The following is a 26094-nucleotide window of genomic DNA, read 5'->3' on the forward strand; positions in this document are numbered from 1 at the left end:
GTGCCCTCTACCAGGCATTTTGTCCCTGCTGATTTTCTCGAGAAAGGGAAAATAAATAATTAAATAAAACAATAATAATATCTTTTCTTATTCGCAAAACGCCATCGTCGCGGCCGTAAATTGAAATTAGGGTTAGGGTTTCAGTTTTGTCTTCGCCCGGAAAATAAAGGGGGAAGAAGAAAGACCAAGAAGAAGAAGAACCGTTCCTTTATGATAGAAAAGGTGCCTCTGGTCATCGTCGCGGTGTTAATCTTGGTGGTGCAATCCTCTGTAGCGTTCCACGGTAGAAACAGAATCATGAAGGTCCACCCTGTTCCTCGAAAACGCAACATCTCTATCCAATTCGGCGGCGACGGGGGGAATCCGATGTCGGAGGCTCAGGCGCTGTTGGGGATCGCCGGGAAGAAGCTCCGGCGACTCCCGCACGTGTTCAGCTGCGTGCTGGAGCTTCCCTTCCGCTCCGACGCCGACGTGGCGGTGGAGGAGGCTCCTAACTTCTTCCGGTTCGTGGCGGAGACTGACGGAATCGGCGACGTGAGGGCGCACACGGTGGAAATCCACCCCGGCGTGACGAAGATCGTGGTGAGGGAGGGTGGCTCGGTGGAGCTCTCGCTCGACCAGCTGGAGCTCGATATGTGGAGGTTCCGGTTGCCGGAATCGACGCGGCCGGAGCTCGCGAGCGCGGTGTTCGTCGATGGCGAACTCATCGTCACGGTGCCGAAGGGGCATGAAGAGGAGAATGATGGGGATGATGATAGAGGCATGGGCGGTGGTAGACTTGTGCTTGTACAGTGATGGATGAATGAATGAATGAGAGTGGGTGAGGTAATGAATGATTCTTTTTTTAACGCCTTGTTGCCTTTCCAAACGTGGCCTTGTTAGTATGTCGGTTAGATTTCAGGTTGTTGTTGGAAGTTGGAACTAGTTTCTCTGTGAATTTTATTGTTGCTATTGTTCTATCAGGAACAAAAATGTTCTATCTGGAAAATGGTTTATTCATCATGGCAATGGCAATTATCCAAAACAGGTGTAACTGAGGCGTGTTTTGATTTCCAGTTCTTTCCATTGTGTGTTTGCTCTTTTTAATAACACCACGTAGGTAACTCTGGTTATGAAATTGATTAACATGTGGCAGTTGTATGCCTTGTTGGCTTTAGGTAGCACATATCTTAGGGAGGAATCTTTTGTTTTGGGTCTGAAAGATTGTCTTGATGTTATTAGTTTGGATTGTGAATGATAACTGACATCAATTTAGTCCTAAAAGATGGAATGATATTAGTTCACACAATAAGAGAAAAAAATGATGACATCAATTGAGTCTCTTAACCACGTGGCTTATGAACTAAGGATGATTTTGGGATTACTTTATTTGATTAAGGTATTAAGTTATATCTCTCAAGAATCAAAGTAATGTCAACCCAGACTTTTAGGAACTAAAATTAATGCTTAGTCAATTTTAGCAGAACGTTGAAAATTGATATTTGAAGGGGGTAACCGTGTAGCCATGCATTTAAAGTGTGTTCTTGAAAGGGAGGGGGAAACACAGAAAGAGGAGGGGGGAGGAATGGAGGATATTCTGATATTTTTCTTCCTTCCAAATTGTTTGTTCAATCAACATGTTTCTTTCAAATCTGTACTCTACCTTGTTTATTATCTTGAAAAGTATGTGAACCTACTCAAAGGGATCTGACTCTGCAACTTTGAGATTTTCTGGGGTGGTGGTTGGGTTGGGGGGGAGCTCAAAGAAAAGTTTGGTTGACGTAACAAGTGGTTGAGAGAAACAAAGGGACATTTTTAAGTAGGAGGAAGAGAGAGTTCAGGGAATTTTTACACAAGAAAAATGAGAAAAACCAGAAGAGAAGAGGCTAGCAGAAGTTGACAGAAAGCTAAAAAAGAGAGGGATTGAGAGAAAATCCTGGAATCATTGTAGCTGGTATTCTTTGACACTGGTAGAAAGTCTTGTTAGGTAAAAAATTTAATTTATTTTTGTAAAAGAACTGAACAGTTGGGAATAATGTATTCATTGTTGAACTTCTGCTTGCTACTTGTATGATTTTCCATGATTTTTATTTTAATTTTGGTCCTTTGATTTGGAAGTTGTTAATGAGGTTGTTTAATGGGGTTATATGCCACTTTATTTACTTCATCTTCTTTACATTGCACATGATGAGCGATGTGATAAAATGCTTGAAACTCCACAGTTTCATATTTTCCTGTCACGGGATTTTAGGATGTTTGGCAAGACTTTTATTTTCTCATTTGTTCTCATGGAAGGTATCTCATTGTAATGTATAGTGGTTTTATGAATATAATCATTTGATGAAAGACTTGGATTGGGGGGGGGGGGGGGGGGTATTTGCTCGGTGACGTCTCTTTTTTGCTGATGTTGCTCCTAAATATTCTTCTAATGACCTGTTTGGTTTTTCACTTGATCTGCTAAAATAATTTGCACTCTGTTGTGAAAAAGGAATGAATTTCTAATTCTTGACTCTATGTTCTCTTGGTTGATAATGGTTGCCTGGTTGCTATGAAGTATGGACACTTTTAAATGGTAACTGTTCCATGTTGGACACTTCCTAAGTTCAAATACTTTTGGCTAATTTTTTACTTTTTTTAAAATTTTCATATCAATATTGATTGAAATATCACAGTAATTTGATAAATTTAGCATTTTATTATGTTTATAAGGACTTATACTCATTTTTAAAACATGAATTCTGTCTTGTAATTTTAAATTTTTATTTTACGTTAATGTAAAATTAACTTTATATGTTGTATCATAGCCGTGTTGTTTCCTATGATTGGTGTTGTGATGTACTTGTGTTCCGTGTGGTAACCATGCTTCCTTATTTGGGTGTCTTTGTTCTGGCTTGTTCTATGTTAATTTCAAAGGATAAAGATGTCTTTGGCTTATATCCAGACTGTGTGACTTGTTTATATAAAATTCAGTAATGGCATCAGAGACGTGTTACTTGGGAATAGATGCAGATTTGTATATTACACAGGTTATTAGGACATAGGGGCGATTTTCTGCATGTCGTGGGGTTGGGTTCATGTATGTTACTTTGGATATTGATAATGTGTGCAGTTTACCTATGTGAGGTGAGAAAGATCTACTTTTTAAATATCTCTAAGATGGTTTATTGGCATTCAAACAAAGCAATTCCAAGTCCTTATTTACTTGCGCATTTGAATCTCATCTCTTCTGCTAAAGAATATTATTTTATTCGTCCACTTTGTACTATTGAAACTACGTGAGAATCATGTTGTCTTACGTCTTGCCTTTTCCTATTTATCTCATTTTTTGGTTACTGGTAGATGGATGTTCTCGGTTGATCTTTTTTTTTATAAATAAAATAAACGTCCCATCCAAGTTTTCGTCCCTTATATAATAAGCTTGGCCGAATACTCCCTTTTATGCTTAAATATGCAATTTAAGTATTTCATACTGCAATACCAACATTCGCTTCCATGGTTAAGTACTTAAATAGTCCACTGACGTATCCAATAATGTCCAAATCCCTATCATAGTACTGTTCCTTGGTGGAAAGCTCTTTTGCTAATTGGTTAGCACCCAAACACTTGGATAATCCTCCTTTAAAAGTTAGCTATTATAAACGAAAAATCAAGCACTTAAATACTCTATCAAACATCTCATATTACTCTAGGTGAGACTTAAGTACCTCATAATATCCGAGTCCCTGTCAGTATCTCACATTCTCACTTCAATTATTAATGACTATGTTCCAGCTCTTTTAATAAGGCATTTCAGTTAAAGAAACTTATTCTTTATAATAATTAGTGTAATTAATATTTTTCTTAAAATATTTGTATTAATATTATCATGGTTATCAAACTCTCAAATCAATTCATTAATTTTTGTAAGTTTATGAATTTATTTATTCTCTGTGAGTTGATTTATATGTAATTTTTTTTTAATAGACTTTGGGCAGACTCGATAAATTCTAAGTAAATTCAGTAAATTTGAGAGTTTGCAACTGAGTCAACAAGTCAATGAGTCAACAAGTTAAAAAAATTAGATTAAAACGTAAGTCATTTTGGGTTATTTTTTGTTTATTTAATGTTCAAACATATCTTCATTTAGTGTGTTGTTGATGAATCGAAAAATTATCACCTCTAATAATATCAACTCTTATTCTCTAATAACATCAAGCCATTAATGGGAATGTTCTACCATTATTATAATATTTGTAAGTTATTAAACTTGATTATTTAAGTATCGTGAAATTTATTATTTACTATTTTGCTTTATTATATTGTTGAAATGTTTAATTAATATATTATTTATAGATATTTTGTTATTATTTTTATATGAAATGAACTCTTACTAGTCCATGAGTTAAGTTTATAAAACTCTCACTGGTCTACATAAGCTCTCAAGTTTGATAACCTTAAACATTATCTTAACCTACAAATAACTTGAATCATGCTAAAAGATATCCCAACTCTTTTAATGATGTTTGATCCTTAAGATGGCGAGATTATTAACCAAGTTCATGTCTTCAATGGTGAAAGATACACTTATTGAAAATAAAGAATGATTTTTATTTATTTATTGAAGTTATCGAATGTGTGGGATGTGGTTGAAAACAACTCATACCGGTATGGTGCACAAAAGGAAAAGCCTAAAAGTAATTGGACTGATGATGATAAGAAAAAGGTCCAATACAATTTGTAAGCTACAAAAACATTATAAACTGTATGCATCTAGGTATGATGAACTTTTTAGAATTTCAAATTATAAGACTGCTAAAAAAAGTAGGATGCTTCACAAGTTATCCATGAGAGTACTAGTGAAGTCAAAAGAGCTAGTCTGAATAATCTTATGATTACGAACTCTTTTATATGAAACCTATTGGGAGTATACAAGATATGCAAAAACACTTTACTCACATAATTAATCATCTTACTTCATTGAGAAAGAACCTTACTAATGAGAAAATGATTAACAAAGCTGGCACATGCCACCTTAGGTGATTGCAGTTGGCAGAACCAAAGAATCTCACCACAATTACCTTGGCCACCTTATTTGGAAAGCTTTAGGAACATGAGCTTGAATTGAACCGACTGGATGAAGCAAGGAAACAAATAAATGTGTTGTTTGGTTGAAAAGCGATATGGACTCCTTTGATGATTTAGGAACTGAAGAAGAAATAAATTGTCTAATGGATAATCATACGGAAAATGAAGAAGCAAGTAATTCAAAACTCGACCTTTTACCCTCATATAATGAATTACAATATGTCATTGAAGAACTTCATAGTGAGTCCTTAAGACTAACAAAATTTCCTTCACAAAAAAAAAAAAAAGACTAACAAAATTTGTTTCTTCCCAAGAAGAACCCATTTATTTATGTTTTAGAAAACCAAATTTCAAAATTACTAGAAGAAATGGAAAAATTAAAAATAAAAATAAATGATTAGTACTTATCCATGAATGTTCTTCATGTAAGATCTGCTTACAACTCCTTTGATAGTTTAAACTGCAAAGATTTAGCAAAGAAAATAGGTTATTTATAAACTACCTTCCTAAGTTTATAATGAGAACAATCAAAATACTCTACTAATAAAATAAAATAAAAAGATGCATGTTTGACAAAGTAAGGTTGGGTTGCAATCGACCGTGACAAATAAGAAAAATCTTATAAAAACTTATTTGTTCCACCTAGCTAGCATTTCTAGTAGTTCGTTTATAAAATGTTTTTACTGTGGTAGAAAAGATCATATTACATCTTACGATGTTAGGGGGAAAAGGCCCCGAGAATGGTAACAAAAATTGAATTTTTAAGGGTTTGGCGTCCAAGACTAACAATTAAGAGCATCCAATAAAGTAAAAGTAATATACAATTGGAGGAAATATGTTTAATTTGAAAACAAGTCAGACGATTAAAATATATAATTGGCATCAATAAGATGTACAGAGTGTCATAGAACTCGTGCCCCTCCATGGATAAAGAAGAAACTTGCAGAGAAAGCTGGTAGAGGAAGCTAGAGACAAAAAAAGAAAAAGAAATATAGGAAGTCATGATTAACATAGAATGAGTTAATTTACAAAAGTTGATTATACAGTTAATTGGTTATATAATTAGTTACAAAAATAACTTACAACTAACCAAGTTAATTCTAATTACATAATAATCAAGTTAAATTAACTGACTAAACTATCTCTAGTTAGTTACATATTGACCTATGCTAAGATGCTAAGAGAGTGCATTTACTTTTCTATAAACAAATACTAGTACATACTTTGCAAAAAGAAGCTAGAAGGTTGTGAAATGAGCATGAGACGTCCCCATGCTACCACTGATCTTGTTGCAGGTGTAACGCTTGGCCACGTATTCTCACTTCCCACCTCTTGAACTGGAATACAAAACCAATACTAAACACAATTCGGCAACAGGATACGAAGATGAGTCAGGAACAGCCAAGGTGTCCCAAAGACCAAGACCCCATCAAGTATGGCGATGTTTTCCACGTTTCCGGCAACCTTGCAAAAAAGCCCGTCGCGCCTGAAGATGCTGCCATGATGCAAAGAGTGCTCGCCCAGGTCACTCACTGCCACCGACGTAACTAAGGTAGTCGCTGGACAGGTTCTATTTTCTTTCTTATTTCACTATTTTACAAACCCTTGCTTATAATATCGTGTGCGCTTTGATATGCTTTCTCTCGGTGCCATTATAAATTTATAATGGTCCTTTACACAGATAGATGAAAGAAAAATTAATTAATCAACAAATAAAAATAATAATAATTTTTAAAGTGATTCTTATTACCATTAATTCTTTTTCAATTTTAATAACCTATATCATTAATATCATAGAAGATATATAAAAAATTAAAATAATAATTATTTAAGAATATATTTTTTTCACGACGACAAAGAAAATATATATTTTTATCTGTAAATGATAGTTATTAATTTTATTTTTTCTTAGTAAAAAGGATTCCGACTCATAATATTTTTTCATTCATCTCTTCCCCATCATCATAATATATGGGTAACAAGGCGGTGGATCAGAGTGACGCAGGCGGCGGAGATGAGAGCGATGGGGAGGGTGGGTTGGCTGCTATGGCTCAAGAGTGAGCAGGACAAGGTCAAGCTTGCCGACGTTCTGACCGCTGCAAGATGCTGAAAGGGTGGCGGCAGCTGCTATACTCAATGAGAATGCTAATAATGATATACTTGTGAGGAGTGCTGTCTTGTGTTGTAGACTGTATAGTTTATAATGTATAAGTCTTTCTCAGGTATATTACTGCTCTAGTTTTGTTGTAAAGACTCTACTTATCCTATGCTATGGATTTCTTTGGTTATAACTTAATTTTGTGTTTCAATCTTTTATAATTTCTTATTTGCAATCATTCGAGATCCCAAAATGACTTAGAATTTATTCGGTACCCTTTTCCTTTAATCATAAATAATTAACTGACATATATTATTTTTCTCTTTCTCTCTAGAAATAATATATGAAGTCAAAGTTTATTTTTCTAGAAATGGTTGTTTATTAGATTGAGTGTTTGAAAAATCTCTTGACAGATTTCTCTGTGAATTTAAAATCCATAAATAATATGGTAAAGCAATTGTTAAAAATATAATGTATAAAAAATTGTTAAAAAGATAATATATATATATATATATATAAATATAATATGAAATAAAAAATAAATTTGATTACTTAGTTATTAATAAATTATTGGTTCAACTAATAAATCCAATATTCTTAAGTAAATTCTTCAATTTGAACTTTTTGATTAAAAAAATGATAAAGAAGAGTATGATTGAAAAGTTTTTAAATTTAAACTTTTTGATTAAAAAAAGGTGATAGAGAAGAGTATGATTAAAAAGAAAGATTTCATTGAAAATGATCAATTTTATGGTGAAGATTAGTCATATATTTAATGTCATGAACAAAAAAAAATAGATTTAACTTATTCTCTTATTAAAACTTCTAGGAAAGAAAATATTAGTATATGAAATATCGAAGATATAATCAATAAGGGAAGTTCATTAAGACATTTGAAACAAATACATGATGGTAAATCCATCGGAGATCTTAAGAAGAAAGTTCTTATGAGTAAGAATAAGTACTTGTTAATTTGGTTAATACTGAAATTAATTTTAATTTTAGTCCCTTTTTCCTGAAGTGTGAGAGAAAGTGTTACATATTATATTAATTAATGAGAGGTTGATTAAATTTTATAACTTATACAACTTTCAATAATTTTTATATTTCTTAAAATATATTTCTTGTGATGTATGATTTGTAAGATAGATATAGTTGATGAAATAATTTAGGAGTGTCAAGTAAAAGTGAAGTTAGTTGTATGAAATCCTGGTGAGTTTTTGTAAGCACTCGTGAATATTGTGCATGGGTATGGCCTATTTATGCGCAATGATGATAGCAACAAGAATTGTTTTTGCGCAATGGCAACAAGAATTGTGCATGGGAGGTGTAATGTGATTGTAAATTTCTACCATATATTTTCTTTAGCTTCATATACCTTACTACAGCAATTAGCTAGACTAGGTCTGGGTTGTTATGTAGATATAATGCATTTCATTCAAAACGAGAACTTAGAAAATTCTCTCTTTTTCATAAAATATTTTCTTTAACTAAAAAAATAAGCAATGACGTCTTGCACCATACACATCAAGGAAACTGGTCCTTTGATCTATGCCAAAGCCAAATGCCCAGATTTCGGTTTGGGCTTCCATTGATGGTTCAGCTAGTTTGTATTTTAATTATGTATGCACCAATTTATGTGTATAGTTATCATGTGTTGCTATTCTCAATGCCTTTTTTGTTTATTGCACCGTTCAATTTTTATTTTTTGTAGTAGCTTTCTATATAACAGTACCTTTAATGAAAAGTAATTTTTATTAATTAAAGTTAAAAAAAAATTTATGATTTTTATTTTTTAATTTTAAAGCTCCCAATTTTAAACTAAAATGTATTCTGGTAAAAAGAATTATATTCATTTAATACTAATTATCACACTCAACGGAACTATGGAAGATTATATTGATAAAAAATACTGTAAAAATATTTTAATTAACATAAATTTATTTTCACCTTAAAAAATACATAAAAGTATTTAAATATATACATCAAACAAAATTTAATGTTACAATTGTAAAAAATACTTAATTGATAAAAATTAAGTTAAAATTTGATTACATATATTTTAAATAAATTAATTTAATTAATAATTTCAAAAGATAAAATATTTAAAAATAGAGATGACAAAAAAGAGTTGAGTCTGCCTAGCATGTTGGCTTGTTGGATCGGATCTGAACTAAAAAAATGTATTTAACCTAATTTCTCATTTTAAAGAGAAGATAAACAAAAAAAAAAAAAGATGGGTTAAGCACACTCTTAATTTGTTGATATAAAATTCTTTAATAAGTTAGAGATACTACCTCCATTCTTAAATATAAGAAACAAATGATAATTTTTTCTCTAAATATAAGAAACATATGACTAAGAATGATTGCAATTTTTTTATTTTACTGTTATTTTTAATGAAATAATAAAGAAATTAATATCTTTGTAGTTTTTATTAGTAGAATTTAAAAGAAGAAGATTTCAAGTGCTTTGGAGGAAAATTGATGCAAAAATTGGAAGAAAAAACCTTGAAAAAACAAATTGAAAGAATTGGACAACCCACTTAGTGCGCACCTAGCTTAGCAGTCAACTCACGCTTAGCACAAAAAAGACCCACAAAGAAGTCCAAAGACACGCTTAGCGCGAAAGCCTGCACTAAGCGCGAAGTGAGTATGAAAAGTAAGTTACCTAAATCTTATAAAAGGAGTAGGAAGCAGAAGGGAAAGACATAACCTACACATCGAGACAACACCACTCCAAAGACTCATAGCCTCTAGTGAATAATCATAAGCTTGAGTATCTCTAATAGGAGACAACACCACCCCAAAGACTCAGAGTCTTCTAATGAATACATCATAAACTTGAGTATTTCTAATAGGGGGAACCCTTTATCTATATCTATTATTCCCTTTTCCTCCTCTATCCATCTCTCTTCTTCTATCCATGCCAACCCCTAAAGTGTAAAACCTTTTATGACAATGAGAGATTAAACCTCTTTAGTTAGGGTCTGGCAGGCCTAAAAAACCAAAAGATGTATTGTATGTTTTATATCTATCAATGCAAATATGTGTTTTCTTTCTTATTATCTTATCATTCATCCTTGCATCATCTTTAGGGGTTAGGCGCTCGAAAGAGAGTAATCTTTAATAGAAATATAAGGAAGGTCTTACATGCATCAGCTTTAGGGATTAGTCGCTCGAAATATGGTAATTTCTAATAGAACTCAAAGGAAATGATATCTTAATAAAATCATTGCTAGACATAGAGTAATTGTATTATGCTCATGCATCAAGACAAACATTTAGAATTAGAATTTTATGTATTTTATCTATTGAGTCTTTAGTCTTTGGGAGATAGATAGCTAAGATAAGCTTGTCATCAGAGGTGGGTAGAAAAAATTCACTAAATTGATAGAGAAAAATATAAAAGAATACATCTTAGGCAAACAAGACATGTTAGGTTCCAACATTATGACATTCTAAATTTATCTTTTTTATCGTTATCTTTATCTTTTGCTTTTCTTATCTTATCTATTTTATTTTCTATATTTCTTATCTTTTATTTTAGTCTTTTATCTCTTTAATTTTTATCTTATTTCCTAATCTTTTATTTTAAATTTCTTATCCTTCCTCTCTCTTACTTTCTTTAAATTTTATTTAAATTTTTTATCTCTTGCGTGTAAATTGAGTTTACATCAATCTAAATACAAATAAATTCTGTGTGGATTCAACATTCAAACTTCTGAATATTTTACTACTTGAGACAATTTGATACACTTGTCAATGAGTTAACAAAACCTATTCATAGTTCATTGGTGAAAAAAGTTAGCTATGAATAATATTATTAAATATAACTATCACGTAAACATTTAATTCAAGATATAATTTTGAAATAAAATTTAAATTTATGATATTATTAATTAAAGTTAATCAACTTAACTATTTTTATTGTTTTTGATGAATTGATTTATTTTTTATATATAACAACGAAGACAGCATTATATAACTATAAATTCTAATTAATGCATGTCATAAAAAAATCATAAAATAAAATATCAAGAATATGTAAAATTAACTGAATTGGAACTGTAGAAGAGGTCAAAATTCGTTTAGATTATATTTGCATAATTAGTTTCTTTTACTCTTGTTTTGGTAGACTATTGCAAAATTATATAGCTGAATGATAAAAGTATACAAAAAGATCATGTAAGAATTTTACTGCCCTATCAATCTAAAACTGATTCTCAGACTTGTCTAGCTTCTATAAATCCAAATGAAACATACATTCATTGGTTAGAAAGTATTTTTCACTTTGCGTATATATTATATTGTGGTGATACATATCAAAGTTTTCAGCTTTGAACCTGAGTGCAGAAACGAAAATGTGGAAGTATGCTAGAAAAAGGTATTCAAATGAAAATGGGACACTAATTAATTTGGTTTCTTATTATTTCTAAGAACGTATAGAAATATCTCGAATCCCTAAATGGTATTGCAACTGCCACCGTCCACCGCCAATTGTATACGAGATATAAACTTTAATTCTATATCTTTTAGTAGTAATAAATATAATATATAATTGAAAATTCTAATTTATGTTTAATTTTATAACAAGTCACATAATTAAAATATATATATATAAAATCAGCATGTACAGAACTTTTCTAAAATCAAATGCAAAAAGAAGCTAGATGGTTTTCAAATGAGCATGACACGTTCCCCTTCTACCACTGATACTGTTGCCAAGTGTAACGTTTGGCCACGTAGTCTCTCTTCCCACCTCCATTAAAAGTTATTTATACCAGCTCTTCATCGAGCGAGCTACACCCAACTTCCATTACAAAACCAAAACACTCAAGTTAACTTCAACACCTTTAATTTTCTGAACGAAATTCAGCCACAGAATATCAAAGGGAGCGAAGATGAGTCAGGAGCAGCCAAGGCGCCCCCAAGGCCAAGACCCCATCAAATACGGCGACGTTTTTGACGTCTACGGTGACCTTGCACAGATGCCCATTGCACCGGAAGATGCTGCCATGATGCAAAGCGCGGAAGCTCGAGTACTCGGAAAAACCCAACCCGGCGGAGCTTCTTCCGTCATGCAATCCGCCGCCACAAGGAATGAACAGGCTGGTCTTGTCGGTCACCAGGACGTCACCGACATCACCGGCGACCATGGCGTCACAGTCACAGAAACTACATTCCATGGAAGACGCATAATAACCGAGGCTGTTGGTGGCCAGGTTATATTTTTTTCCTTTTTCTATTTTATTTTTTTTTGTTAAAGATGATACATGAACCGATGAACATCACTACTTTACAAATCATTATTTTTTTTATTATATTGTATGATGTGCAATAGAGAGTTTAAATATCCGTACAACACATTAAACTCAAAACTCAAAACATTAAGCTTCACTTCTACTGCTGGATGTTGTTGTATATTTGAAGGTAGTGGAACAGTATGTGGAGCCAAATCCAGTTGAGGCTGGACGAACCAGTGCAATTAAGGAGAGTGCTATAACAATAGGAGAGGCATTGGAGGCCACGGCACAGACGGTGGGTCACAAGCCGGTGGATCAGAGTGATGCCTCAGCGATTCAGGCGGCGGAGGTTAGAGCAACGGGAAGTAACGTTATAACGCCGGGAGGACTTGCGGCTATGGCTCAATCAGCTGCTGCTTATAATGCTGACTGCAAGCATGACCAGGACAAGGTCAAGCTTGCCGACGTTCTGACCGGAGCAACCGCCAAATTGCCCGCGGACAAGGCCGCGACGCTGCAAGATGCTGAAGGGGTGGCGAGTGCTGAGGCCAGGAACAACCCCGATGCCACCGCCACTCCCGGTGGGGTAGCCGCTTCTGTTGCGGCTGCTGCTAGGCTCAATGAAAATGTTAAGTAAAAAGTAGTGTTATGTATGTTGATAATCATACCTGTGTTTCATGATGTGTGAGGAGTGGCCTGTTGATATATGTGTTGTATAACTGTAAGTGGTGCTGCAACATGTTGTTTCTTTCTTTTAAGCTTGTGAGATATGTTACTACTTTTCTGGTATCTTTTAAGGACTCTACTTAAAGGTGATGTATACTATGCTATGGATGATGTCTGTGCCACCTTATCAGTTAGTTGTTAATAATGTGTGTTCTAGCTAATCTTGTAATTTCTTATTTGCAATCATTCCAGTTAGAACCCAACCCAAAATGTAGAAGTTATTAGGTACCTTTTCCTTTAATCATAATAATTTTATTCTTTGAAAAAAATTGTATTTGTAGTTGTATACATTGTTTGGGGATAATATATAACTATGATAGGAAAATACTTAATAATTAAGATAGGAAAAAACAGAATTCTAAAAGATTATGTAGAAAAATATATAAAAAAATATAATTGTGTTTGTTTATGACAGGATAGAAACATATCCGTAATCAATTATTTTACTAAAACAAAACAATTGAATTGTTACGTTTTTATTTAATTCGGGAAATAACAATTTTGGTATGATTATTTATCTAAAATTTGCTAGTTAATAGTTAGCTATCATCTAATTACAGAAAAAAACAAAACAAGTTTGGTACTGACATAAAATGGGCCAGGCTGTTGGAGTGGAGTGGACCTCAAAGTTGACTCTATTGGTGGGTTGAGGCCGTGAAACAAAATCCCAATGGCCTGCTCATTCTTCATCTCCGGTGAATCCGATCAAGAACATCATCATCATGGCTTTGTTCTGACCTTTATCAGATTAAAACGCTGATAACTAACAAGCAAACAACTTTAGACAGTACCTCGTCCATTTGCACTTTGCAGTCAGTGGGGGAATTGTACTCTCATTTTAACCATAAAGCTCCTCATAACAATCCAAGAATCACTAAATTACAATCATATTTTACTTTACATGAACATCAATTAATTTTAAATTTTAACGGCTCACGTTGATTAATTGGAAAATTTCGAAGTATTACTTTTCTAAATAGAGTACATAACTGAGAATAATTTTCACTTTTTTTTATAGGATTGAATTAGATAAATACTTACTAGAATTCTAGATCAAGAAAATATTAAAAATATGTGCATTATATTGGTGATCAAATCATTGTCACATCCAGCGGTTAAGAACACATAATAAGAATTGAAAATGGCAAGTATAAAAATGAGGCCACAAAAATAGAGCATATTGCGGACCCTCTCTTTATAAGTTGGTAGCATATATATAGCTAGAAAGGGGAAAGGGGAATGGGAAGGACAAAGATGATCATGCATTCACGTGATTCCATTAGAGGAGGAGGGAAGGACAGTCATACTCACATGGGACAGCTGCAGATGACAAAGAGAGTCTTACTAACATATATAACAATAACAAGCTAGTTCTAAGTGTGGGGGGAACTTTGTCGCCCAGAATCCCACTTTCTCTTTGCATGCCATGCATATATAATAATACTATATAATAATCATAAAATATTTTTTTTCTCTTATCACAAAAAGAAAGAGAAAATAAGACAATTGACATATATATTAAAGAAAAAAAAATATAGTACTATAAAAATGCGCGCTATAAAAAGATGTTGAATGAATAATACGATATAATGTTTTTATATAATTTCACTTATCCTTTCCGTGTTCGTTTTTGCCTACTGGAACGTGCCAATAAATGTTGCTTATTTGAATTTCTTTTCTCTTTTAATTTTTGAGGTGGGAGGATTGTTGCAGAGGAGTCGGTGGATATGATATGCATGTCATATGCATGAAGAAAGATTCAAGTTTAAATGCTATATATTTTTGCATTCGTTTTGTTTCATATACTATTATGCTAGTTACTACTTAGATTCTAGCTCGAGTGATGATTGAAATTTAACGAAGATAAGAAAAGAAATCTCAGTAAATGGAAGGACAAATAGAAGCCTCAAGACTGGTTGGTCAATGAAGCGCATTAAAATTCTTGTCTGGTCATGGGACAGAGTTCACAGTTTGACACCATTAATCAAATAGGAAATAATGCAGGCTCGACCCATGGTGGAGTTTTACTAGTATGTACAATGTACAATGTCCTAATCTTGTTGTGTCGTTGTAAATAAAAAAAAAAATAGGGAATAACGTATGTGAGAACACTTTTAATTCAACAGGAACTAGGAAGCTCAAATCGGTAATTAAATTACTCCATACACTGACAATTCTATAGCTAGTCAGCTGAAAGCTATGTTATTATCATTTTTTTAATTTTTATGAATTTCATTATAATGCGTTGAAAGAGTAAAAAATTACTCAGTATAAAAAGTTTATATTATTATATAGTTATGACTTTTTACGGATGATAAAATTTATTATTTTATTAATAATTACTTCAAAAATAATTTATATTCAATAAAACAGCTCCTTAGGCCCCATCTAATATAATTTTTTAATATATTTTAAATTATTATGTGATAAACATACTATTATTTACCTAGCCCAATAAAGTTGGGATCTATTAATGGTACTGTGATACCTTGGCATATTTTTTTAAATAATACTTATAACTAATCTTAATGTCAAAACAAGTTTTTTAAAATTGATTTTTCTTTAGAATCTAAGTTGAGATAAACTATGTCGCAAGATAGTAATTATATTAATTACTATAAATTGAAAGGTTGAACAGAGATAGTTGTTAAACGAGTTTTCACGTAAATAATAATAAAAATATTTACACAAATAATATAAGTATAAAAATATTTATATAAATGATATAAATTATTATTCAATGTTAAGAAATTGATTATTCAAAAACTGATTTTTTAACGTGAACAATGTTATTTTTTTTGGTCTTAATTTAGAAATCAATTCCCTCTTTATGAAATTGATTCATGAGAAATAACATGTGTGTTTATTTGTTTTTCTAACCAACCCCATTTCATAACATGTTTTTTTTATATTTCTTTTTTAATTTATTTGGTTTTGAAAAAAAATAATTTTTTTGTTTTAATTATTTATATTTATGTTTATATTGTTTAAACTGAAAATAATTTTTAGTTTTGAGAAAACTTTGTATTATTTTTGTTATTTTTTTAAAATTTTATTTGTTGTTTAAAATGAAATGAAGTTAATTTAAGAGAAAGTGTTCTTAAAAAACAATTTTAGGATGGTACTTTTATTATATTTTAAGATGAATCTATTATCCAAAATAAAGAAAAATTAGACTTATGTAAATTTTTTAATATAAAACTGATCTTTAAATAGATTAATAGACCAAATTAAATATTTAAATAGATTAAAACAAAAAATTCTCTTTAAAATGTAAGAAAAAATAGAAAACAATTTATAAAAAAATAAAAAAAAACTAAAAGAAATAACAAAAAAAATGATCACATTCTAAACTATGTTTTAAAAAGATCACCTTACCAAATTGGTTTCTTAAGAAACCCATTTGGTAAGGTTGATTTAGAAAGAAAAAAAAAAGGATGTTATGAAATTGGTTCATGGTGATTTGATAATATGTAAAAAAATGAAGATGACAAATCGGTTTGAGGGACTAATTTCTCATCATGAATAGTATTTTGTATTATGTGTAAATAATTTTTGAGTTATATTATTTGGATAAATATTTTTTTATTTGGGTGAAAAAATAGTTGTTAAACTTTAATTAATAAATAAAATTAGAGTACAAAAATAAAAAATGATAAATTATGTAAGAAATAAAACTTAGGTTATGTTTAACAAGATAAGCGATAACTTGAAAGTTAAAAAATTAACTCATTAAATTAGTGTTCGGTAAAATGAGTTGTTGAACTAATTAAAAAATATATAAAATAACTAAAAAATAATAAAATATGATTTATTTAAAAGGATAAGCAAAAATTTTGATAAATATATTAAGGATAAAAAATAAAAAATATAAAAAACCAGAAACTAGAGGCTATCATTTAAAAAAGCACTACTTCAAATAATATTTTAAAAAATACTAAAAATTATTAAAATAAACTTGTTTATCAAACAATTAAACAATTTTTTTCAACTAATTAAAAAAATTAAAATATCTTACCCAAGATAATCTTAATTATAAAATGTTTTTGGAGTAACTTTGACTCCAATTTTGATCTTCCTTCTTATTTTCATCTTTCGGCAACTATCTAGATTCAACACAAGCATTACAAAAACACAAGCTACCAAATTCCTTGAAAACACACAAATAACAGAATTTTAGAAACACCTACCACTTAATTGAAAAATTATATCTTTACATATATCAACAATCACAAGTTTTTATACTTTTGTAGAATTTACTCAATTCTAAAATTTGACTTACTTCTTCCGGTAAATATCGTCCCCAATTATAGTAGTTAAAAAAAATGTTCCCCCTCTTCCCCACTCTTTTTTGGCTGATGAGTTTATATCCCTTTAGACCTGACTCTTTCATTCCCAGTATAATGATGTTATATGCCATCCATACATTAAAATAAATTATAATTATTATATACACTCCACACTTGCAAGTTGCAATAATATTCTTCTTTATTTCACCCAAAAAAAATATTATTCTTCTTCAATAAAAAAATACAATAGCTTTTATAATATGCAACAATATATTTTTGTATAATTTAAAATTTACTTCAGAATATTGAAATAAAACTATTTTCATAAAATCACTTGGAGATAATATTGTTAAACATAAACAAAAAATTTAATCCAAATAAACACATGCGAGAAAAAAAATATTTTTCAAAAAATATTCAAGCCAATCCTGGACCAGGAATTGCCGAATTGGTCTCTGACTCCTCTATTGGGACCACCCATGTGTACGAGTCCTGTGTAGGGATTCCCCCATGTATGAATTTTTTATTTATAATTTTATGTTAATCTAATTCCTATATTAAAATGTGTCTAATTCGGAAACCATCACGCATTAAAAAAAATTGTGTAAAATAACTATGAGAACATTCATAGTTAATGCCCTTTACCTTGATCGAAGGGACATAAGGTTTACTAAGACATTTTCTTGTTTGCACCAAAATGAAGTTATGAATTGTACCCTTAAAAAGACTATATATATTGGAAAACCCGTGAACACAAAAGCTGTGAAAATTTATGTTTGCCCTCTTATTTCCCACACAAAGCTCTTCTAACTTTCCCTCGTGTCTCGTTCTCAATCTATCACATACAAATACAATGATAGCACTTTACTATCAACATCAAGCGACAAATATTTATGAATGAATTAATTACAAAAATGTTAGAGGTAAAATACTAGTTTTTTTTTTTCCTACGAGTTAAAATACTAGCATAAAAAATAGCAGCACTGTTAACACATTCTTTTAGCACATTTCTTTTAATATAGTATTTATTATTAATTAAAATCTATTAAAAACTATAAAATCATAAGTAAGACTATCAAATAAGAAACGAGACTAATAAATTTCATAAAAAATGTTACAAATTAAAATAATAGTTAAGGGTGAGAATGATCTAACTCTGTTTGCTAGCTAGCTTGATTAACTCTGAAGTTGATTTTGACGGATTCAAGATTTAAAAATACACTCAGTATTATTTTTTAGAATTTATTCAATTTGTATATTGTGCAGTCTCAATCCTGTCTAATGTCTGAAAAAATATAAGTTCTTTGAATAATATTATATATTTATAATAAAAAATTATTTAATAAATAATATTTTGTAAAACATAATACTATATTTATCATAAAATTGTTTATTTTAAAATATATAATTATAAAATATATCTTAATTTAAGATTTATACTTCTTTCATTCTAAAATTTAACTGTACATGGTGTTAAGATAGTATTTTGCGTCAAGAAATCGAGTTAACCCAATTTTTTTTTGGTGAGGTAGTTAACCCAATTTTATCTCGCATACTTTGACACATTTAAAGCATTCGTCGAATTGAATTTGGATTTAAATGAATGATCCGATCAAAAACTAGAATAAACTTTATCCTAACTGTCTCTTGTTCGCTCCAACTAGTAGTATTAAAGGAATAATGGCGTTTACAGCCTATCTTATATCTCATTTCAATCCATATTATCTGTGTTCCTGTCTGAAAAAAAAAAAAGAAGTCTCACCAATGTTCCAAATCATGTCCCAGCCTGGGTCAATTCTCGGTTTGACCTGTACATAAATATAGTTTTTTTTATATATATATTTATAACACATGAATATGGGATTTATTTTTACTTTAAGATTACGTTGGCAAAAATATTTTAAGTTATTTTTTAGATTTTTTTATTAGTTAAAAAATTTATTTGACTGTTTCATAATAATTTTTTTTAATAATTTTTAGTATTTTTTTAAATACTACTTAAAGTAACGTTATTTAAAATATTAATTTTTAACTTTTAATTTTTTATATTTTTTTATTCTTAATAATATATTTATCAAATTTTTTTATTTTTTAAATAAATCGTGATTCTATTTCGGTTGCTTTAATAACTAATTTTATAAAATATTTATAATTTAATAAGTTAATTTTTTTAATTTTTATCTAACTTTTCAGTTAATTTTTTTTATCATAACCTAAATCTTTAATATATTAATAATCATTAAGTCATTGTTTTTTTAGGGACATTAACTCATTGCTTGACGGTAATATTTTTGGCATTATCATATATTGAATTAAATTAAGTTAGTTATTTACCTATGTTCCGAAATTTAAGTGAAACATCTAATAGTACGTAACATATCTATATCATTCATTTCTGACTAACTGATATCTATCCCATGGACTCCATTTTAGTTCATTTACTCCCGCGAAGAGTTCAAGAGATAAGTATAAAACTATCTTTTTATTTAGACTACATGAATTATTCTTCAGAAAACTTGAATTTGAGAATTTTGATTAAGATTATATTTGACAAATTATTTTAATTAATTTTTAATTTTTTTTACTATTTGAAAAAATTATTTAATTATTTGATAAATAAATTTTTGAAGTAACTTTAATAATTTACGACATTTTTGAAAGTGCTATTTGAAATACCATTTTTTAAAATATTAATTTAAGTTTTTATATTATATTTGTTTATCCTTAAAATATTTATTTTAATTTTATTATTTTTAAATATATGATTTTACATTTTTTTCAACTAAACTGAAGAATTATGATTTAATAAATTTTGCTGTTAACTTTGAGCTTGGAGTTAGTTTTGCCATAACATTTTTTTCTTGTAATATAAAAAATAAACATGTTGATAAACATATAGTTATTTATATTGTAGCATGTGTCCATGCATGATTACTCATTCCGAAGAGTCACCAAACACAACACAAGTAGTAGTTTATAGTTTATATAAGGCACACACAAACAAACTCTGTCTCTCTCATTGTTTTGTTTTGTCTTTCCCTTTGGTTGTGCAAAGATGCCCAGTCTGTTCTCCAAACACCTCCACCTCTGTTTCTTCAAGCCCAAATATCCCACCATTCTCTGCCAACACAGCCACCACACCCCTCCACCTTCTTCTGCCGACAACTCCGACGCCACCTCATCCACCTCCACAGAACCAGACTTCGCCTCCATCTTCGCTTCGCAGCGCTTCTTCTTCTCCTCCCCGGGCACCTCCAACTCCATCGTCGAGTCCCCCGACACGCGCACCTTCGTCGTCCCCACCGGTGGCGGTGTCGGAGTCCCCAAGTACTCCCTCAACCCCTACGTCGATTTTCTCCGCTCAATGCAAGAAATGATACGTTCGCGCCAAGTCTTGGACATCACTAAAGACTCCGAATATCTCCACGAACTTCTCCTTTGCTACCTCGCTCTCAACCCCACGCACACTCACAAACATATCCTTCGCGCTTTCACCGACCTCGTCCTCGAACTCTTGTCCTCCACGACCCCGTGCCGGACGACACACAACCACAACAGCCACCGACGCCACCGTAGTCTCTCTGGAAGGTTGCTGTAAAAAACAACAACATTAACTTATTAACACGAGGTTCGTTTCAAGTAATTTTATTTTTTAAACATGTGTTGGTCCACGCATGAAAAACATTTATGGGAAGATATCGATCTCTTAAATGGATTTAAAAGTTAGTCATTGGCTCTCAGACCAAGAGATACCCTGGGTTCAAAAAAATATTTGCGGTTGTATGATCCGCTTTATGGGATTATTTTTGTAACTTTGGTAATAGTGGGAGCAAGGCGATGTTTGTATTTTGATGATCAAAAAGACAAAGTTAGCGAAACCAAGGAAGGATGGATGCTGTTTCATTATAATATAGAGTACTCATAATAGTGCTGCTGCTTTGTAATGTAAAATAACTAAACTACAACTACTCTCTCTGGGTTCTCTTTAATTATTTGTTTTTTTTTAAAGAAAAAAAAAGGGTGCTGTAATTTGTTGGAATTATTGTGTGACGTTGGTGATGGGGATAGTTCGTTTATTGTCCTTGTGTTTGTTGTTGCTGTTGTTGTGTATGTGGTCCTTAATGGTATAATTAAGTAGCTGTGGTAGGAGAGGGATGTTCTGCACACAAACTCACGAGCACCTCGGTTTTCTTCTATGTAGTAAGGTACAATGGTGGGGTGGCCTTTAATTTGTCTCTCCAGTGACATTTCCTCCAGAAATATTCATTTGCTCTTAACTCAATAATCAATTTTAATTAATATGATAAAAAAAAGGCAGCTCTCCACAACAAAGTGAAGTTGATCGAACATGAGTTTTGGACATTGAGCTTAAGGCTATAGGAACTCATTTTAGTTTGTAGAGACAATGATAGACCTCAAATTTTTAGTGGGGATTGATCGTTGTTAAAAGGAAATTGGGGCCATATAAGGATGGAAAGGAATATTGGGATTAATTATGTTGGGAGGTGCAGTTGATGTTGCAGGTGGCAGGACTTCCTTTTCCCCCCTTCATTTCAGCTTTTTTTACCCCATGAAAATAATGCACCTATCAAAAGCAGAAACAAGTACAAAAACCAATCAAGGACGAGGGAGAGAGTAAACCTGACAAGTGACAACAAAAAAACATGGCTAGATAAGGTTCTTTAGCATTTTACCAATAATCATGAAGCTATCTAGATAAAATGCTTAGTTAATAACAGCCAAAGAAAGAAACAGTTTAGTGAATTTAATGTACCAAACTCACAGGTGTCGTCTGCTGCATTTTCATTCCACTGAATTACTACATATCCAGCTTTCAATGTCTCTATTACATACACATACACTACGATATTTAGTTCCTGAGTTTCCCTTTTGTTGGTAGAAAACGTGGGTTCGACTCCACATTCTCTACATCATTAATTAACTAAATTTTAGATAAGATAATAATATTTGAATATCCATTTATCTTAAATATTTTGTCAACACTAATTATTTTTCTTTATTTTTTCTTTCTGTCATAATATATTACCTATCATTTTTATCTTTTATTTATACTCTTTCACAAGGTGTGTCAACTAATATTTGAATGTCCAAATAGATGAATTTAAAAATAATAGGAAGAAAACTGTCACTAACAAAATAGATGAATTTAAAACTTGCAAAGGCTAAACTGTAGTATCTTAAAATACCGTTTAAAAAGTGAAAAAAATTATTAAAAGAACCATTTTACGACTATTTTTTTAACAGAAATTTTACAGCTAATTATTATCTTAATTAAAGACAATGATTAAAAAATAATATATTAAATAATATTTACTTACACATCTTATTTTTTTATTTATTTAAGATATAACATTTTATATACATATATATTTTCTTTCCTTCTTTTTTTCTTGTCAAATAATTAATATAAAAATCATCTAACTTTCTATTCTTTTTCTACTTTTTCTTTTCTTTTCTTTCCTTCTCACTTTCTTTTCCAAACCAATCGATCACACCCTAAAGTGAATTTCCCTTCTTTAGAAAAATTCCAAAATTAAAAACAACTCGTGCCTAAATATTCTTGAGTGAGGTGTGATAAAATTCAATTTTTAATATAATTATGATAACTATTTTTTTTATCGACAAATATTAGTTATTAATTATTAGTGAAAAAAATAAACTTGTGATTTTTCACCCGATCCATTTTTCTTTCGCCACTAGACTAACTTTATAATTTCTATGACATCTAATATTCGTAAATTTATGTTGGTATTGCACATCACTTCTTTGGTTATTATGTGCCTATATGCATAAAAGAAAAAAAAACTTAAGAGCACTTTTTTTTTTTGTTTTGAGGGGAACTTGAGAGCACTTAAGAGACCATGAGAATGATGATTTGAATCAAACGCGCTCCCTTATTATTGTTTTGTTTGTTTGTTTATTCTATGTCATTTTGCTTTTCCCAATTAGATTCATTTTAACAGTACTAACTAGCAAATACTATCAATAAGTTAATTATAAAAATGAAGAGTCTTGAAGGCTAGCTTCAAAACGAAAATTCACAAGGTCCAGTGGTGGCTATTGTCAGGTTCAAATCCCCAGGTGGTCTAGAAAATATTTAGCCGGAGCCAAGAGTTAGCGTTGAAGAACTCAAAATTCGCATTTGAGCATAAAAAACGTTTAGATGGCATTAGAATAGACATTTATGTTCACCCTGCTTAATTATTGCTATTTATTTAATGCCTCCTGCAGGGGAAACTTGGGGACAAACAAAGAGAATCCAAAGAGAGGGCTTCAACAACTACGGCAAAAGAATGGATACTCTTATCGTTTAATAGTTTAGTAATCTAATTGTGGATTGAAAGTTGGTTTAGGTAAGTTTACATACCGGACTATTTGTATATGCACTATTATTATATATCATGCTCATTTGGACAAGAAGTTTATATGCCATGTATTAACTTAGAGTGGGAGTAGAGAGGAGTTTATAGGCCTACCCCTACGCGAGTGTACCGACCCATATATACTTCTCATCTCACTTTAACAATAAAGCATGCACGGTAAAGATCGCCAGTGATTTAAATAATATTAGAAACAATTGTAGTTAAACAACTAATATACAAACTAATGATAGGGAGTGCTCTAGAAAAACCTAAACATGTAAGATTCTTGTGCTTAATTATGTTTCAACACATTAAATAAGAACGGGGAACAGGGTATCTTATATATTTTTCTGTTTCGTTAGGAAGTAATAAATATATTATATTGAATATTTTAAGTTACTTTTATAATGAATCCTTTTACATTTTAATATAACAAATATTTTCTTTTTTAATAAAAAATTTACATATTTCCATCATGGGCATGCAGCAGTATATAATAGAAAATATTATTTTTAAAAGAAAAACTATAACTGTAAAATGACAATGATCCATACATGTGATTTAATTAAATATTGAATAATCAAGATCGTTTCTTTCTTTGATATTATAAGAATGGAAATGAAAGAATTTCTGTTTTTTTTTTATTACCTACTAAAAGCTTACAAATATATATCTCTTTCTCTGGTATAGAAAGAGAATGAATATTTCATTTAATTTTGATGCTTGCGGAATAAAAGAGACCGAACCAAAAACACCTTTATCCAATATCCATATAAATGATTTTTTTTTAAAGATTACATATGCGTGTATTAATTCCTTTAATAAATATGTTTCTTTGTTATCTTTATACAAAAAATAAAATAAAAATCTACTGTTGATTTCAGGATTCATGATTGAGAAGTTGGATTTAATGAAATGTTTATCTTCTGTTTCATACCGTCATCAATTATGAAGCAGAGGTAATCAAACTCATGGGGTAGTTTAGATACAAGACAGCACCCTAAGCAACGTATCTTATTGAAAGTGATTTTAGATTTAATTAGATCCTCTATTGACCAGAGATGAAACCCAGCACATCAATGGTTCAATCATAAAAGTGTCGTAAGCATGTTCTATTATCTTGTTAAAAGAAAAAAAAAGAAATTAATGTTATTTGTACAACATTATTTTTTTAAATTAAAAGAGAGAGAGAGTAAATAAAAGAAATAAGAAATTTAATAAATACTATATATAATACTCTAAAATTTGTAATTAAAAGAGAGAAAGAGAGTAAATAAAAGAACTAGGAAATTTAATAAATACTACATACAAAAGGTTTTACGGTATAAAATAAAAAATAACACAACTGGAAAAAAGCACCTAAATTTAAGTCTGGACAGGATTTGACACCGCGACCCCTCCTATAATTGAAAATAATGCCAAGTTAGAAATAGATTCCAATTAAGGGTAATCAGGCTAGATTGGCTCTTCTGAATACATTGCAGATAGAAATGTTTGAAGTGGATCCTTTCACCTACACTGTTCAAACTTCAAAGCCTCGTATCATTTCGTAAACACAACATATAAATATTAGAGTAAGTAAAAAGCTAGCCAGTTGGAAAGACAAAACGACAAACCTCGAATTGCTTAATTATAAACTTACATAAAATAATATCTTTATATGGATCTTAAAATTATTTGGTAATGCAAATATTTTTTTATTCATAATTCTATGATGAGTTATATTAACAAGTATTTGATTTTAAACATTTATTAAAAATGGAATATAAATATGGTTAATCACTATTTTAATATTAATATATTAAGAATTTAAAAATGATTTATTCTTAAATTCTCAACCAAAGGCACTAAAAGTACGTAGTTGTTAACATTTATAATAGATGCATTATAAGTTATACATATATGGAAGTCGCTTTTGGTTTGGAAGATCGATTTGGGTTGGCCTCTCTTGTGCTATGGCCACCCAGACGTTATTACTTTGGAAAATTCTAAAGGTCAATTCCATTGTGAGATGAATTAGGGGTGGAGAGAAATGATAGAAAGGAAGAAAAAAGAAAAGATAGAAAGGGAAAATAATAAATATAATAAGTTATATAACGAGAAAAGCAGAGAATAATAGAAAAAAGTAAGATGTAAAAAAATGAGTGTGTATATTATGTATATTATAATCACATTATTTTTCAATTAATTCATTTTCTCACAAAACAATTTAGAGCTGTTTATGGGTTGAATAGGTTTAGGTTTAAGGCAAACTTAAATCCAAATTGATCAAATTTAACTGGGCTGATTTGTTATTCAGGTTTTGAATTT

At 30.6% G+C, this 26094-nt stretch overlaps 3 protein-coding genes and 1 long non-coding RNA gene across 4 annotated transcripts; all 4 read left to right on the forward strand.

Annotated features, from left to right (window-relative positions):
* The first annotated feature begins 36 nt into the window (after positions 1–36).
* On the forward strand, positions 37–1033 carry LOC100778094 (uncharacterized). The gene has a single exon (XM_003536482.5). The coding sequence runs from the start codon at positions 211–213 to the stop codon at positions 793–795; it is 585 nt and encodes a 194-aa protein (XP_003536530.1). The 5' UTR covers positions 37–210; the 3' UTR covers positions 796–1033.
* Positions 1034–6084: 5051 nt separating this feature from the next.
* On the forward strand, positions 6085–7339 carry LOC112998112 (uncharacterized). Its single transcript, XR_003263120.2, has 2 exons — positions 6085–6595; positions 7027–7339. It is a non-coding gene; the product is annotated as an uncharacterized lncRNA (long non-coding RNA).
* Positions 7340–11945: 4606 nt separating this feature from the next.
* On the forward strand, positions 11946–13226 carry PM24 (seed maturation protein PM24). The gene is made up of 2 exons (NM_001250577.2): positions 11946–12365; positions 12574–13226. The coding sequence occupies exons 1-2, from the start codon at positions 12045–12047 to the stop codon at positions 13021–13023; spliced, it is 771 nt and encodes a 256-aa protein (NP_001237506.2). The 5' UTR covers positions 11946–12044; the 3' UTR covers positions 13024–13226.
* Positions 13227–20348: 7122 nt separating this feature from the next.
* Positions 20349–21678, forward strand: LOC102667886 (transcription repressor OFP12). Its single transcript, XM_014763368.3, has one exon. The coding sequence runs from the start codon at positions 20457–20459 to the stop codon at positions 20997–20999; it is 543 nt and encodes a 180-aa protein (XP_014618854.1). The 5' UTR covers positions 20349–20456; the 3' UTR covers positions 21000–21678.
* Positions 21679–26094: the final 4416 nt, after the last annotated feature.

Source organism: Glycine max, chromosome 10, assembly GCF_000004515.6.
Source record: "Glycine max cultivar Williams 82 chromosome 10, Glycine_max_v4.0, whole genome shotgun sequence".
NCBI classification, from domain to species: domain Eukaryota; kingdom Viridiplantae; phylum Streptophyta; class Magnoliopsida; order Fabales; family Fabaceae; genus Glycine; species Glycine max.